This window comes from Takifugu rubripes, chromosome 11 (genome assembly GCF_901000725.2).
Source record: "Takifugu rubripes chromosome 11, fTakRub1.2, whole genome shotgun sequence".
Taxonomy (NCBI): Eukaryota; Metazoa; Chordata; class Actinopteri; order Tetraodontiformes; family Tetraodontidae; genus Takifugu; species Takifugu rubripes.
In genome coordinates this window covers 4,656,804-4,672,985 of record NC_042295.1, presented here as the reverse complement: position 1 = coordinate 4,672,985, position 16,182 = coordinate 4,656,804, and the positions used below count along the sequence as shown (strand labels likewise).

The window sequence follows — 16,182 nt, the reverse complement described above, 5'->3', positions numbered from 1 at the left end:
TTGAGCAGCAGAGCTGCTGCCCTGGAACTGAGCTGAGCTTTATTTCCTTAAACCTGCTCTAATCTCCTTCAGCACAGAAAATCCAGGCCCAGTACTTTAGTACCAACACCGTTTTAGCTTCAGAATGGCCCCTGACTCATTTTAGTGACCTTCACGGAGCAAATCTATGTGAAAGTCACCACCTGTTCACTTCTCCCTCCTCACTATCCTGCGTGCAGGGATGAGTGAACTAGTTAGCCTTCAGACAGTAATCCAGCTCTCTTAACAACAGTTAATATTTAACTCAATTATTAATTCATAATTAACCTCATGTCAAGCTCCTTGTGCAACTGCAGAGGATGATATTGCTGGGTTAGGGAGCATCGGTTGTAGACTACACTTCACAGTGCATTATGGGATATGTTGGGTCCGCTCAATAGTGTACAGTGATCATTGCTTAAATTGACCTATATGATCTTGCTTGACGTCCTTTATGTTGGCATTTGAAGGAAATATAAAACAACATGCATGCATGTTTATGACAGTTACATGCATCGTAATTGAAAGTGGATCTGCTCTACGTTGCTAAGATGGCTCAGCTAGGTCCAACTGTTCGGTGAGTAAATTTCTAATTATATCTGCACCCACTAAGCCAAACCCCCACCATCTTGTCAGTGATTGTCTGGAAGGAGGTTTGTTATGTTTTTGGTTTATGGTTTATTCTGATGGTGCTCCCCCATTTTACAGTGTATGCAGGGGTCAGACAGCTAACAGATCACTCATAAACAACACAAAGTGCACCTTTAACATTCATATACCTTAAAACAATAGTGAACAATGGTGTTAGTGGAGTGATTAGCTCAGGGACCCAAAGATTGCAAGAAAATATGTAGAGATGAGGATTCCCATTTTTAAACTGGACTGTAACACCTGGTCAAAACACACACATACACACACACACACACACACACACACACAAACACTTAAGTATTTAATAAGGATAGCTGCTCCTCTGTTAAATATTTATCCACTTTCCAAGATGAATAAAGGATGAGTAGTTCACACATTTACTGGCTGCGTATACTTTCCCAGTATCACTCTGGGTGACGCGTTGTGGTGAAACAGTCAAAGTTCTCAGGAACACCTGAGACCTCCACAGACTAATGAGTGGTGAAAGCTGAGCTAATGCTGTAAGACAAACCACACACGCTTCGTACTGGGATACACTGGTCCCAGTATTTGCTTTTTGAACTACTCTGGATGATGTCATTGTTCTGGTTGGAGAAGAGCAGAGATCCAATGACGGCACACAGCACGTTAGAGTACGCAGAGGAGTGCAAACATGGGGTTTGATCTCAAGTATTCTGACCTCGCTGTTCTCCGTCCCTGCATGCTGTTGCCATTTTTGTGTTTTCAGTGACAGCATAATAAAGTTCTGCTGGTGCAACTTCTCCTTACATGGAAGATGTTGGAGAATAAACACTTTGACTGCTCAGGAGGCTTCAGCAAAAGAGCTCCATCTTCCTGCTGACAGTAAATGGTCCCTGTTGCTTTCCCTATGTAGGGCTGCAAACTCCACTCAGTCAGCTTTCCAAAGACATGAAGGTCATGGAATGAGAATCAGATGGACACACAGACACACGCATGCACGCCTACACACGCGCACACATGTACGCACGCACGCATGCGCACGCACACACAGGTACCCTCATGGCACATGGCATATGTTCTATGGTCCGACCTTATGCCCCCCTGGAGGTATAAATGTCCCCTCACTGTTGCTCTTTTACCCAGCATCCTCTGCTCTGGTTCCATTAATATAACGAACTTTTGATTAATCTATTTCCTCGCTGGTCTCATTAAAACTGATCTTCTCCGGTGGAGCATGGGTGATCAGACCCCAGCAGCCGTGCACCTGCCTCTCTCTGCTATTTAGATTAAAAGGGGATTACTTGGATCACACATTTGAGGGAAATATTTAGTTGTCTGTAAAAAAGCAAAGACCCACACCTGAACTCTTGTCCTGAAGCGGCTCCAGACACATTACATAAAGTGCATTATTTTGGCCTGACAGCCTTTTATGTGCACGATTAATCAGGAGTGATTCAGACGCTCTTTGAACTGTGACAGCTGCTCTTCATGACAGACATCAGACTGAAGTCATTCAGGTGTCTCTACCTTTAATCTGGCATCCAAGGTCATGAGACCCTTGCGTGAGTGTGGCTGCTACAACAGACACGGCAGGGTTTAGTGATCAGCTCACCACCAACATCCAACCACACAACAAACCACAAACAGACAAAATCTGACTGTGTTTGTATTGAAAACCCAATAAGTAAAGCGTGACATGTGTGTACACGCTCTTCCATGGTGAACGCCTCTGTCACACTAAACCAAATGAGTGACGCAGCCACCTGCGCTCTCAGAGAGGTTAATCCAACAGAGCCAGACTGGCGTCCCGCTGGCTCGCCACTGTCTGTGTCTCAGAGCAGGTCAGCTGAGTTCCTGTCCGGCTGCACTAAAGTCAGGCACAAACTTTGAAAACAAGCTTTTCAATTTACACAAACGCACAGAAATCCATGATTTCCTTCATTAAACACCCGTCATCACTGAGAACAACCTTCTCTGTTCTACAAGTGAACCTGACACACGAGGCTGTAGGCAACATTGTTGCACATGAAAGATCTCTTTAAACAAGCGTAAATGCTGCCTCCATTGCCACACTTGAAAAGCAGCTTTAAAACAGTCTGATGCAATTGCAAATCAAATCCAAGCAATGATCACCTTCCAAACTATCTGAGTTCTCACAGGCTCTGTTTACAGGCTCTGCCCCTTTTTAACAACTGTGCAAACAGTGCACAATTGAGCTCAAATAGTTAAGTTGTGCAAAAAGAGGAGTGAGGGCTACACCAGAACATGAAAGGGAAGTGGAATTGATTCAAACAGGCTTGTTTCCAATGGAAACATCATCACAAAGTCGAAGCACAAAAGCAGATTGCTGTTCTGCAGCCTGAGGGCAGGGCAGCATTGAAAAGCTCTGCTCTCTGAAGTATCACATGACAGCAGAGCTCTCCAGTAATGGACAGTGATGTCACCTCAGTGATGGACATTTTACAATTTTAGCTCAGATACTAGTTATCTATAACAGTCACCTCTTGAATGCGGCATCTCTACAGATTATTGATCTGATTGGTTTCACCTCCTGACCCTCAGCTTTAAACTCACAATTGGTCAGTAAAGTTATCTGCAGGCATTTCGAGAGGAACCAGCTTCTATTGTTGGAGTAATCTGACCCTGGTCTGAATGAAGGAAACCATTAAACTGAGCATTCATCAACTGAAGTTGCCAAGGCAACAAAGTAGCTGTGGTGAGGCTGGGGGTTACCTGTAGATCATGCCCGTCCGGCTCTTCACTGAGTCCAGCAGCGACAGTGAGTGGAAGTTGAGGAACTTCTCCAGCTGTTTGAGCTCTGTCACGCTGTTGTTGCTGCTGGCTGTCCACAACATCACAGGGTTGCAGGACCGCGGCACTGCTTCTGCAGACATCTGCCTTGTGAGCTTCCCCTGGCCTGAGCCGGGGGTCTGGGCCCCTCCCTGAGCTCGGGACCCCTTCTGCTTTGGGTTAGGGATGTCTGGGCACGCTGCCTTGTACAGATACATGGTCCAGCTCTCCTCTTCTTCACTCTATCCTGTCTGTCAGTCTTTCCAGAGCACCCGTCCCACAAACGCGTGCTCTCAGAACAATCCAGGTAGGCCCCCCATCACCCAGGCCTGAGTGGGAGATTCTTAATCAAAGTCCACTGTTCCACTGACAAAAGGTTCTTCTCATAGAGCAACGGAATCAGTTCTGGTGATTCCGACGTGTGTGGAAGCTGTACATCCACGCAGAAGAAACTGTTTTTTTCCTTTACATCTTCTCATCCATGTGGGCTGTGCCACAAAAGAACACACACTCATAGAGATTGTGTTTCCTCTTTCATAAAACACACACTCATGCTGCCACTTTTTCCCAGCTCAACCAGACTACATTATAAGCTCAGTTTAGTTTTGCTCCCTATTAAATGGCCTGGGAATCTGGGACATTTTTCCTCCCTCCCCCTCCCCTCCCCTTCCCTCCCCCTCCCTCCCCTCCCCCCCTTCCCTCCCCTTCCCTCCCTTCCCTCCCCTTCCCCCTTCTCCTCTCTCTCTCTCTCTCTCTCTCTCTCTCTCTCTCTCTCTCTCTCTCTCTCTCTCTCTCTCTCTCTCTCTCTCTCTCTCTCTCTCTCTCTCTCTCTCTCTCTCTCTCTCTCTCTCTCTCTCTCTCTAGCTCTCTCTGCTTTTACTCCTCTCTCAGCTCATTCTTATTCTCTCTCCCAGCCTCATGTGCACATTTTTATATCCTTTTATTTTCCATTCACAGCCTTCCTTTGTTTGAAATAATATTTTTTTATCTCTCTCACACACACCTCCTTGAACTTCTATCTTTGTGAGGACATTCATAGACATAACGCATTCTCCAGGTCCTTACCTTAAACCAAACCATCACAACTAACCCCCTGACCCCTTACAAAACCCTAATTATAAAATCAAACCATAAACCAGGTCTAGACACTCCAACAAACCTTTGAAGTTGTGAGGCACAACCAAAATGTCCTCAATTCCCAAAAGGTTCTCACTTTGTTAGTAGAATGTAAGTACAGGAACACATTCCAGCTCTCTCGCTCTCTCTCTCTCTCTCTCACACACACACACACACACACACACACACACACACACACACACACACACACACACACCAGTGTGTCCTGCACAGCTGTCTGAAGCCAGTGTTTTCATAGTGAAGCTGACTGCTAAATAAAACAGCGAACCTTTCACATGTTCTGCCTCACACACACCAGAGCGCAGCGACTCACCGTGGGACCAATTTTTCATGACATCACATCTGCAGGGTTGTGAGAATCAGGAGGAATGCCAGGCGACCATATCAGGACATTTGACGGGAAACACTCACACTGAAACATGAAGTAATTCCATGTTATTTTATGGTCAAATACCCTTATGTTTGTCCAGCTAGAGAACATTCAGCTCAAAGATAGCTGCCCTTGGATGAAACCAAACCCACCAGGCTGAGTACACACTGAGAACACTGTGAAAACTTTAAATAACAGCAATTGGTGCTTTAGAATCACTTTCTGTTATTTTCCTGAGTCTTCCAAAATAAAATTAAAAAACATTTTTTTAAACCTACTTGCATTTGAACACTGAAGCGTTTGTGGATTAAAGCGGCTGCTCCAGTTTAAGGTGAGGGTTGGGGGATATGGAGAGGTGGGTCATAACTACACATTTGGAAGGAAGAAGTTCCACAAATGACAACACGGGATGTGTTCAGGCCCTCATATGCCAAAGAAGAGATGATCAGCAGTGAAGTATGATGGGAGTTTAAGAAGCACCGTGAACAGTGTGTGTGCTGCTACTGAAGCAGAGCATGCAAAAAGTGTGTGTGAATAGTTTGTCAGAGCAGCAGCTGTGTTCAATGTTCTAGAGGCTGGCTGGAAAAACTGATCCTTTCTGGCAGCAGGAACGTGAGCTGAGCTTTTACAAAAACGGTGAGTATTTTAGAGGGTATTTATAAACCTTGGACTCATGCACACACACTCTCACACACATACATACACACACACATACACGTTCGCTCACGCACGCACAATCACAGATGCTTGCTCACGCACACAGAGACTCACACTCACTCACACACACACAAACACACTCACAGAAACACGCAACACTCTCACACAGATACACACACACACACACACAATCACACAAACGCTCACTCACTCATCAAATCAAATCAAATCAAATCAATCTTTATTTATATAGTGTCTTATACAATCAAAATTGTTTCAAGGCGCTTTCCAGAATCCCAGGGCCTAACCCCAGACAAGCAACAGTGGCAAGGAAAAAGTCCTCTTTAACAGGAAGAAACCTTGAGCAGGACCAGGCTCATGTAGGGGGACCCTCCTGCTGATGGCAGGCTGGGTAAAGAGAGAGGAGAGGAGAGGAGAGGAGAGGAGAGGAGAGGAGAGGAGAGGAGAGGAGAGGAGAGGAGAGGAGAGGAGAGGAGAGGAGAGGAGAGGAGAGGAGAGGAGAGGAGAGGAGAGGAGAGGAGAGGGCACAGATGCACACAGATACACACACGCTCACACAGACACACATGCGCTCACACAAACACACTCTCACACACACTCACACACATACTCAAACAGACACACAGACACACACGTGCTCACGCATGCATGCACACACATGTGTCAAACCATAAACATACACTTACTCACACACACAGATACACAGATACACACGGTCACACACACAGACACACTCCCACATGCACACACACATTCACGCACACACACACATGTGAGAGCGGAGCAGCTCTGAACCTGCAGCTCTGGTTGCTGCTCCGCTCTACGGCTGCTCTCATCATGGATGGGTCTCTAGGCCTGGGGGGCTATCGTGCTCCTGATTTCCGCGGTTGTGGTGGCCTACATTCACATCCAAACCCGCTGTTATAGTCAGAGGAACGTTCATTCACATTGTAGAAAGCTGACAAATGTTGACCTCTGCTTTGGTGCAAAAGGGTTTCATTCCATTCACAGAACAAAAGCAGCTTCAGTCCTGCAGAAGGCCAGCAGGAGGTACTGCTGTCCCATTGCGTCCCTCAGGCCTGGTCTGGAATGATGGCTATCTTTAAGGCTGTATGTCAGGGATGCCTGAGTGCTCATGCATGTGCAAGGGTTAGGGTCAGCGTGTGGAGACAAGCAACAGTGGGGAAATGGACAGCACAGGAGGAAGGGGATGCATTAAAAGGACAAGAGCCCAGGAGGAAAGTGCTGCTAAAATTACAGACCGTGCACAGACTATTATCCAGATGTTTATCAGGATTGTACAACCCCGACCCTGACCCTGACCCTGACCCTGACCCTACCATTAGAATCTATCATCTGTGATGATGACGATTAAATGGAGGATTAAATGATCTGATGAAAACACATTTGTGATGCACAAATTTGTAGCAAAAAGGGAAAAAAGATTTTGGAAGGATGGAGATGTTTATAACTCAGTTCTGTCTGGAGCCACCTGCCCAGGTCAGATACAGAACCAGACACCTAAAAACCCAGCGAGAGAAAAAGAGAGAGAAAGTTACTAGGGCTGCTCTGAGGCCTGTGTGGAAGACACTCTCATATAGCGTGAGCTATACGTGCATGTAGCTCACACTGGATGCTGCTTGTGTGTGTGTGTGTGTGTGCGTGCGTGCGTGCGTGCGTGCGTGTGCGCGCGTGTGTGTGTGTGTGTGTGTGATGTTGTTGGTTCTTTGTTGATTTGCCTAGAATTTTCTTCCCTTCAGGTTGTTGTACGACTGTTATATGTCAGTGGTCACTATAATGCAGGTAACCATGGTGACAGCCACATTCATCGTGTACCAGCTGAACCTTCAGAGCTCAACACTTTTGTGAGTGTGTTGAGAGCATGGTGACCAGCCAGGCATCAGCAGGCCACTCTGACATGAGTTTAACTTGTTTAATGTGGTCAAGTGTAGGGATAGTGGTTATGTTGTTAAGGAGTGTGCTTCTGTGGGGGGGGCACAAATGAATAAGAAGATTCATGGGGGGGGCACAAATGAATAAGGAGATTCAGCAGGAATGGATGGAATTTGACACAGATGGATTAGATTACTTTGGGGGCCGACAGGAGGGGAGGTAACCCAACTCTAAAAATATCCAGGTGTGAAAGATGGTGAGAAGTAAAAGCTGGAAAAACTAAATCAGCAACACTTGTTGCGCTAATATCCTCACAGCCAAACCTGCCAACTGTCTGGTCTAATTACAAAATATAAACATAAACAACAGCTGTAGTCTACAGTGTATTCCATCATCATGGCGTTAGCAATGTCAATGCTAGCAGAGCAACAAGACATCCTTGCTGTTAGAATTAGCGTCAGTTCAGGTGACACCACTTAAGTTGGGAGATTCAGCACGAAGGAGTGAAATAAGTGGAGAGAAAGAGAAAATTATTATAATGATTACTGTTGTTTTCTTTGCGATTACATCTGTAAAATACACGAAAACAGTTCTGACAGAAGGATTTGAACGGCATGTTGACGTTTGTGTTGAAATATTTAGACTTATGAGCTCACCAGATTGACCACTAGGGGCACTGCTGCTGAAGCACAAATAAGTGCACCTTGTGACACAGACACACACTAACTGACCTGTATATCATGCCGGTCTTGTGGGCCACTGTCTCCTCTTTGCTGACTCCGAACATCCTCAGGCACCAAACGGTCTCCATCTCCCTGAGCAGTGCTGCCTTCTTCCTGGGGGGCGCCTCCTGCTTCCTGGAGAAGGAAGCACCCTTGGACTCCTGGGAGATGCCATGGTGAACTTTGCTTGAGTTCAGAGAGGTCACATGATGAGGAGCGTGTCCTCCACCATTGAGGCCCCCTCCGCTGCTTCGAGCGGCTAACATGACCCTGCGTTCCCTTCAAGATCTGAGAAGAGCCTAAATTCAAAGAAGAGCTTCACTTTTGTTTTGTTATCGTCACTTTTTGATGGATGGAAGCTGAGCTTTGGATCGTCCTCAGCCAGTGGCTAGCTGTGTTTTTAAGTTCCTCATCCATTCATCCTGCACCCCTCTGTGTGTCCCTCCGTCTGTCCCTCTGTCTGTCCCTGTCTGTCCCTTTGTCTGTCCCTTTGCCTGTCCCTCTGTCTGTCCCTTTGACTGTCCCTCCGTCTCTGCCTGTGTCCAAGCTGCTGTCCGGGCTCTTATAGCCTCATCCAGCCTGAAACAGGATCCTGGTTTCCTCATCTCATCACAGGCTGATCTGGCCTCACAGGCGGGAGCTGAACAAACACCATCTCACACAAGTGCACAAAAAAATTGTAACCAGATAAGTGTCCCATGTATAAAGCTCACACCTGTGGACACAGGAGGGATAACAGTTATGTTGTAAACGAGTGTGCAGGCAGTAAACAGAGAGCAACACTTCAGCGGCTGGTAGCTCTCATTGATGTTGATGGTTGATCTAGGTTGGTTCCTCTGTGTCTTCAGAGCTGAGAACCACTGGCAACTCTAAATAGAACATGGGGAATTCCAGAGTCTTGGAGTCTTTACACCATTCCTCATGTCACAGGACTCCTTTCTGACACCTCCACACCTGCTGACCAGCAAATGGGGACCACATGGTCTGAAAAACCACCAGGGGGTGACAACTGGGCCATCACTGCTGGAATATCAAAAATAATTATTTACCCAATAGTGAGACCCCTGCCAGTCTGAAGACAGGTAGGGAATGGGCTGGTTATACTGGGACAGAGAGGATACATGGGCAGGTTTTACTGGGACAGAGAGGATATATGGGCTGGATATACTGGGACAGAGAGGATACATGGGCAGGTTTTACTGGGACAGAGAGGATATATGGGCTGGATATACTGGGACAGAGAGGATATATGGGCTGGATATACTGGGACAGAAAGGATAAATGAGCTGGTAAGACTGGGACAGAGATGATATATGGGCTTTTATACTAAGACAGAGAGGATATGTGGACTGGTTATACTGGGACACAGAGGATATATGGACTGGTTATACTGGGACAAAGATGATATATTGACTGGTTATACTGGGACAGAGAGGATATATGGACCGGTTATGCTGGGATATGTCTGTCTGCCTATCTGTCTCATGTCTTTTATTTATCTTAGCTTATTTTGCTTCATACTTTAGCACCAATAAATATTTTTTAAAACATAGTTAAGATATTAATATACAATGCCAGTGACATGAAGGCTACTGTCACCTTACAGCAAGGAGGTTGCAGGTCCTAATTTCCTGTTGTCCTGGCACCTTCCTGTGTGGAGTTTGTATATTCTTCCCATATACATAAAGGTTTTCTCCAGGTTCTCCAGCTCCCCTCCCCCCCAACCCACCTAAACACCTAAACTGATTTTCACAGTAGCTGGTAACATGTCCAAGGTGAATCTGCACCCAAAACAGGCGTGATGGATGGTTAAAAACTGGGTGAAAGGATAATCTACCGGTAATATTTCAGTGGTACCCTCTAGTGGCCAGTGTGTTTCCTGCAGCGCTGCTGCTGAACGATGTTTCAGTTCTTGTCCTGATATGAAACAAGTGGAGTTTCCGTCACATTTAGTTAAATAGAGTTTAATTTACTCCAACAAATCAGCAAGCACAGAATCTATTGGCTAAAATACATTTATTGTGCTAAATTCCAGGAGAGTGAATTCCATTAAAGGATTTCTAGTCTAAAATCCTTCAGCTACATGGTTGCAACAATGTCTGTGTTGCTTTCCAGCAACTACAGCACTAAACAGGCAGTAATAGGAACAAATTATTAAAACAGGTTCAAACTCTTTACATTTGATTTAGATTAATCATTGCTGAATTGCTCCTTTTTAAGTATCAACTAACCGACACATGGTGATTGTAAATGAGGAGCAACATCTTGACACAATTACTGTGGATGTCCAGTGTTTGGTTCTTCATCCTGTTGCTCTAGTCATCAATGGCACTGGACGCTACAGCCGTCCCAACCTCTGTAGCAGCTGTGGCCAAAGAGGCTGAGGTTCCAGTGGAGGTTCCGTCACGTGGTTTGGTGCGGGGCCTCATCATGTCCTCCTTGTTGCGTTCAGGTTTGATCAGGAGGATGTAGCACTTGGGCAGGAAGATGCAGGTCAACAGGCCAAAGCTGGAGGCCAGAATGGCAAAAATCTGCACAGCCACCATGAACTTGCCCCGCGTGCTGAGGTACGCCGGAACAAAAGAGATCCAAACGATGAAGAAGACCAGCATGCCGAAGGTCATGCACTTCCCCTCGCTGGGAGTCAGAAAACATCAGTGAGATGACGCGTAAAGTTTGTGATTAAAGAGAATAAAGAGAGACATTTAAAGCGCTGAACGATTGCATTGGTGTGACTTGAAGTCTACACTAGGGGGGCGTTAGTAGGAACTGTAGCTTTGACCAAGTCTGACGGAAACGCTGGCCCTCGGGTGTCACATGACCTGCAGAAGGGGTCTGCAGGGTGACCAGAGGAATGTTGCTCTCTACGTTTTTATGATTGAGTCCATGTCACATATTTGCCCCATGTTACGTAAAAATTACATTATTTGTCATTTTTCATTAACTTCCATGTCAGTGTTGACTCTGAGAGGACTTTTGCTCTGTGCTTGAGGACCTGAGACCAGGATCTGCTGATGTGGTTTTCAGCTCTTCTGAAATGTTACTGTTTTATCTAACTATTCTGGCCACTTTTATGATAAATGTGTTTCCTACCTGAAATGGTCCTCCAGTTTACGGGCCATGAAAGCAAAGATGAAAGCTATCAAAGCCAGCAGGATATCATATGCAAAGACACAGCAGATGAAGACGATGGAGCCTTCATCACATTCCAGGATGATCTTTATGTTCTGGGCAGAAGTGTTCTTGATTGCATGTGGGGGTAAAAGAATGAGCCACACCGTGCATGCCACAGCCTGCAGAACAAAGGAACACCTCCAGATGTGAAATTAAGAAGCTGCTGTTGGGAAATCAAGAACATTTACCTGTATTAATGTGGCCACAGCGGCGAGCGCCCTCTGGTGGGCACAGGTCAGAATGTCCACCTCCGGGTTCACGCTGACGCCAAGGTCATTGTTGTTGTTAGTGTTGGTTACAATTACGTCAGGGCTGCCGACATTGGCGGCATCTTGGGCTGCAACTTTGGCAGCTTTAGCTGCAGCTTTGCTTCTGGCACGAGCAGCTTTCAGGGCCTGAGCTCGGTGCATCAACACCACAGCTTTACCTGCAGTGGAGGCACAAGTTAAAATTACACTTTTCATTGTGGAGCCTAAAGGGTTGAAACAGGCTGAAGACATAGGTGACAACAAAACTTCTTTTTTACAGCTGCCCTAAAGCCCGCACCTGGGTTCCCTGAGAACGAAAAACAAATGGTTCACTGAGAAATTAAAGTAAAGAAAGTAAAGTAAAAGAAAGTAAAGGTCAACCGTAAACTCTCTCTTTGTTTCACAGACATGCACGCACGCACGTGCGTGCACACAAGTATATACATACTCACTCATGATACAGGAGAGACAGAGTGCAAAGCCGAGAGCCAGGGCCACTTGGCTGGTCATGCAGCTCCAGTTCTGAGGTTCTCCAAGGAAGACAATGGAACAGAGGAAGGTCACCACTAATGAGAAGAGCAGTGACAAACTCAGGACGGCGTCATTGGCTTCCACCAGTGGCGTGCCCACATTCACAATAAACACCACCTGGAGAAAGAGGCATGGCCTGAAGCGGTAGAACTTCTTTGTGTTCTGCATCATATGTGTGAATCTTACCCCAACAGCAATGGTGACAAGAGCCCCGAAGGCAGAGATGACGATAAGTGTGATCCCCAACGGCTCCCCAAAGGCCAAGAACTCAATGATCTTTGGCACACAGGCGTCATGAGCCTCATTGGACCAATCGTCCTCGCCACACAGGATACACTCCCGAGCATCTGTCAGCCAATAGGAGTCCTGAGTGTGTGTGTATGTCTGTGTGTCTGTGTGTGTGTTTGTACTGACTGGTTGTGTTGCTGATCTCTCCATCAGCACACGGGATGCAGTCAAAGCAACAGACTGGTTCTCCCTGGCGGATTCCCTTCCTGGTGCCTGGCTGACAGTTGTCACTGCACACGGACCGAGGAGGCTGCAGCACATGTTTAATATTATTTAACATATATAAATACGCACTTGTGTACGTATTTAACAAACAGCAGCCTGGGCCAGAAATCATCACCTACAAGAGGATTGGGGCATCTGCATCAATAGGATACTGACCTCCAGAGCATCACTGTTCCACACAATAGAGCCATTCATAATGGTCATCTGCTCCTCGGGGACCGCTGTGGCATTGAAGTGTCCCACCTTGACGTAGGATATCTCTCCGTCGCTGTTGAACTGCCAGTTGATGATGTCATAGAAGCCTTCGACATCACCGTCATCAAAGTAGATCTCTTCGCCTGTGTGCGGTACTGTGTAACGCACGTTCTTCAAGTAGTACATCAGCTGAAGGAGAGCCAGACCTGAGTCCCATACATGTGAACACAACAGTGTCTATGCAGACTCCTACCTGCCATGGCTCGAAACTGCTGATGTTGGTGCAGTCTCTCCCGTTGAAGGGCCCTCGACCCTGTTCACAGTGCTCCAGGTTGTGGAGGGCATGGGCCACCGCATACACAGCTTTGTACACGCTGAGTGGAGAAAAACCACACTGTTCTTCATAATCGATGAAGAGGAGCCAGAGGAGAACTTCTGTTCATCCCTCTGTTGCATTTCCAAATCAGGCGATGGGTTCAGGAACTTTGGTTCCCGTGATGTGAAATTAATAAGAAGAGCTGTGATATCTGACCTGTATGTGATTCGCAACTGAGAAACATCCGAGTAGGTGTTTTTGAGCTGTGCTACAGTCTCCAGGCCTGTGCACAGCCCATCTGGAAGACCCCGGTCTGTGCTGTTGGACCCAGAGGTTCTGGGTCTGGTCTCTCTCAGAGCTTTTCCATAATTCAACGTGCAGTTAAACATCTGTAAGACACACAAAAGATCATCAGTGGCATCTGTGGGGTTTGTTTGGGTCCCAAGAGCAGTTTAGAGTGAATTGACGTACGGTTTCCCAGAACTCCTCACTGAGTGTGTCGCCGTAAGGGTCCAAGTCCAGCAGATAATGCTGAAGACCAGGAATGGAGGCTCTTTTCACCGCAAAGCCCAGCGTGCCCCCCAGCAGCAAGCTGGCCTAGGAGAAAACATGCACATAATGAAGATCAGCTCTCAACCCAAAGGACTGAACCTTCCCTCCCAGTCCTGGGCCTCAACACCCACCCCAGGCTTCAGCATGAGTGCGGAGGTGACCCAGGCCTCACTGGCGATCCAGGTACGGTTGGTAATGTTGTGCCGGAGCAGCTCGGTGATGAGGGGGCTGAGGTCCACGTCCGAGGAGAAGACCACGATGATCTTGGCCGTGGACTTAACTAAAGTTTGGATGATGCGCTGGATGTTTTCTGGAGAATTCACCTGACAATGAGAGGAGTCGGGTTTTAGGTGTGGTGCCATCGCGTGTGAGGGGTCACATGTTTACCTTGGGCAGGGTCTCAGAGAAGGAGATGCAGACACCGGCTTCCTCCACCTGCTCCTTGAAGTCCTTGATGCCGTACTTTCCGTAGTCGTCATCAGCAGATATGGTTCCTACCCAGGTCCAGCCAAAATGTATCACCAGTTTAGCCATAGCTGTGGACTGGTGCTGGTCATTGGGAATGGTCCTCAGGAAGGTAGGGAACTGGAATTTACTTTTTAGAGCAGAGCAGGTTGAGGAATAACTGACCTAGGAATGACAGAGCGGAGGAGACACCGTCATCTTCTCCTCTCCTCTTTCATTGGCTGTGTAAGTCATCAGCTGACTACCTGAGGGAAATGGTAGAGTCCCAGAATCCTGGCAGTGGCGATGGACAGATCAGAGCCCCCGGCTCCCACCAGAGCAGCCAAGGGAGGACCGTTCCCACAGCGGTAGTTGGGAACAGCCTCGTCTTGGCCCGTCAGGTAGGTGAGGGTGCCCTCCACGGCCTTGGAGATGGTGAAGCAGGAGTCGTAGATGACATATCCCAGGTCAGTGTCGGGTAGCAGGTCCTCCCTTTTGTTTATCTCATCAATGGCAAACAGCATAGTCCGAGTCCAACGGAAGGTACGGAGGTTAAACCTGGAACACGGTTCACACAGAGTTTTCTGGGCTGCTAAATTAAGACTGTTATTGAATTCATCATCATATTGTCTAAATGAGCCACTAGAGGACAGTCGACAGAGCCGCTGATCATTGTCACAGTTACAGTGGCTACTGCCGCTAATTGGCCCCTGAGGTCATTCTGCTCCGTCAGGACTTCTGCAGGAGAATTAAGGCCCACGTGGAAATATATAAAAAAGGAAATATATCAAAACTAAGGAAAAATCAAGGTGAAACTCAATTCATAATGAAATTCAATTTCATTATTTTAAAAATACTTCCCAATGCAGAGCAACAAACATAAGGAGCTGGTTTCAGCTGAGCTCTTCACTAATTATTTTACACCATTTCTGTTATTTCATTCATCAAAAACATATGAAACTATGGTTAACTTACCCTTCACACCCTGAAGATACAGGCAGTCTGGAGGTGTTGCCACCACTGGAGGAAACACGCATGTGAACAGGAAACATGCCCCCGATCACAACCTTCTTCTTTTCCACGTTCTTGTAGCCACTCAGGTTGAACTTGGCCTTCAGTTTGCAGGTGGAGTCGGCAGAAACATGGAGTGGAAACAGGCAGAAAGCCAGCAGGAAAGGCCCGATATCCATGATGTGGAGGCGTGAGCGTCACTGAGGCAGTTGAAGACAGCACAGGTGAACACAGGTGTGACAGGTGTGATCAGGTCTCAGGAGAGATCAGAGAGAGGAGGAGGTGAAGATCATAGATTCATGAATATGATTTTTAACATTTTAAATGTGCTTTCAAGATCCTTAAGTTGTTTTACTGAAGAAACCAGGACTGTAACTCTTTCACATTGCATCATCTACAATAGAACAATAACAGCTTTCAGATGCTCAATTTAGTCTGGTTTACTTAAATTAAATAGCTTAAATGACTAAACTCTTCTGCAGCGTTTGCAGGTCTGACTGGTTTATAAACTGGTTTATTGGTTGGTTTTGTTTCTGCTGGATGTCAACGTTCAGGAGTTAATAGGCAGCCGCAGATGGTGACACCAACAAGCTGAACACAAACAGCAGCGACTGTAACTTAACCAGAACATGTCCCCAGAGTGTGAATAAACCTGTCTACACTTGTCTCTCAGTCTGCACGGACACACACACAGGTTGCCTTGGCCTAATAGAACAGTGAAGTTATTTTCTTCGACACCTCAGGAACGGTGTGAACATTAACAATCGTGTTTCTAATTGGTTCTCCAGATTTAAAAATGACAAAAAGATTTTTTTAAAGGCAACTTTTTCCATGCTAACCTAGAGTTGGTAGATACGATTGGAAAAGAAATGTACTTTTATAATTAGTCTCCTCTAAAAGGTGTGTGAAAGAGGATTGTGTTGGGCTGTTGTTCTGCACTCCAGCTCTGAGATGCTCAGGTGGTTTTACAGCAGCGAG

At 46.5% G+C, this 16,182-nt stretch overlaps 2 protein-coding genes across 2 annotated transcripts in view; both read right to left on the bottom strand.

Annotated features, from left to right (window-relative positions):
• Window positions 1–3,985, bottom strand: part of kcnab1a (potassium voltage-gated channel subfamily A regulatory beta subunit 1a) — a 38,384-nt gene extending 34,399 nt beyond the window's left edge. The window contains exon 1 of the mRNA XM_029843773.1: window positions 3,364–3,985. Within this exon, the coding sequence (XP_029699633.1) occupies window positions 3,364–3,638 (275 nt within the window). The 5' untranslated portion in view covers window positions 3,639–3,985. The remainder of the gene's footprint in view (window positions 1–3,363) is intronic.
• A 6,183-nt stretch (window positions 3,986–10,168) lies between these two features.
• Window positions 10,169–15,415, bottom strand: vmn2r1 (vomeronasal 2, receptor 1). The gene is made up of 14 exons (XM_011608272.2): window positions 15,169–15,415; window positions 14,460–14,751; window positions 14,137–14,379; window positions 13,881–14,072; window positions 13,669–13,794; window positions 13,414–13,586; window positions 13,135–13,255; window positions 12,843–13,070; window positions 12,588–12,711; window positions 12,360–12,520; window positions 12,095–12,290; window positions 11,583–11,821; window positions 11,314–11,513; window positions 10,169–10,857 (listed from the first exon to the last, which is right to left on the bottom strand). The coding sequence occupies exons 1-14, from the start codon at window positions 15,381–15,383 to the stop codon at window positions 10,536–10,538; spliced, it is 2,832 nt and encodes a 943-aa protein (XP_011606574.1). The 5' UTR covers window positions 15,384–15,415; the 3' UTR covers window positions 10,169–10,535.
• Between the last annotated feature and the right edge of the window lie 767 nt (window positions 15,416–16,182).

Coding starts and splice junctions, on each gene's coding strand:
- vmn2r1 (XM_011608272.2), bottom strand. CDS start 15,383: ATGGATATCGGGCCTTTCCTGCTGGCTTTCTGCCTGTTTCCACTCCAT. Junction 14,073..14,136: donor TCTCTGAGACCCTGCCCAAG/GTAAACATGTGA, acceptor TCTCATTGTCAG/GTGAATTCTCCAGAAAACAT. Junction 13,795..13,880: donor CACTCATGCTGAAGCCTGGG/GTGGGTGTTGAG, acceptor GTTTTCTCCTAG/GCCAGCTTGCTGCTGGGGGG.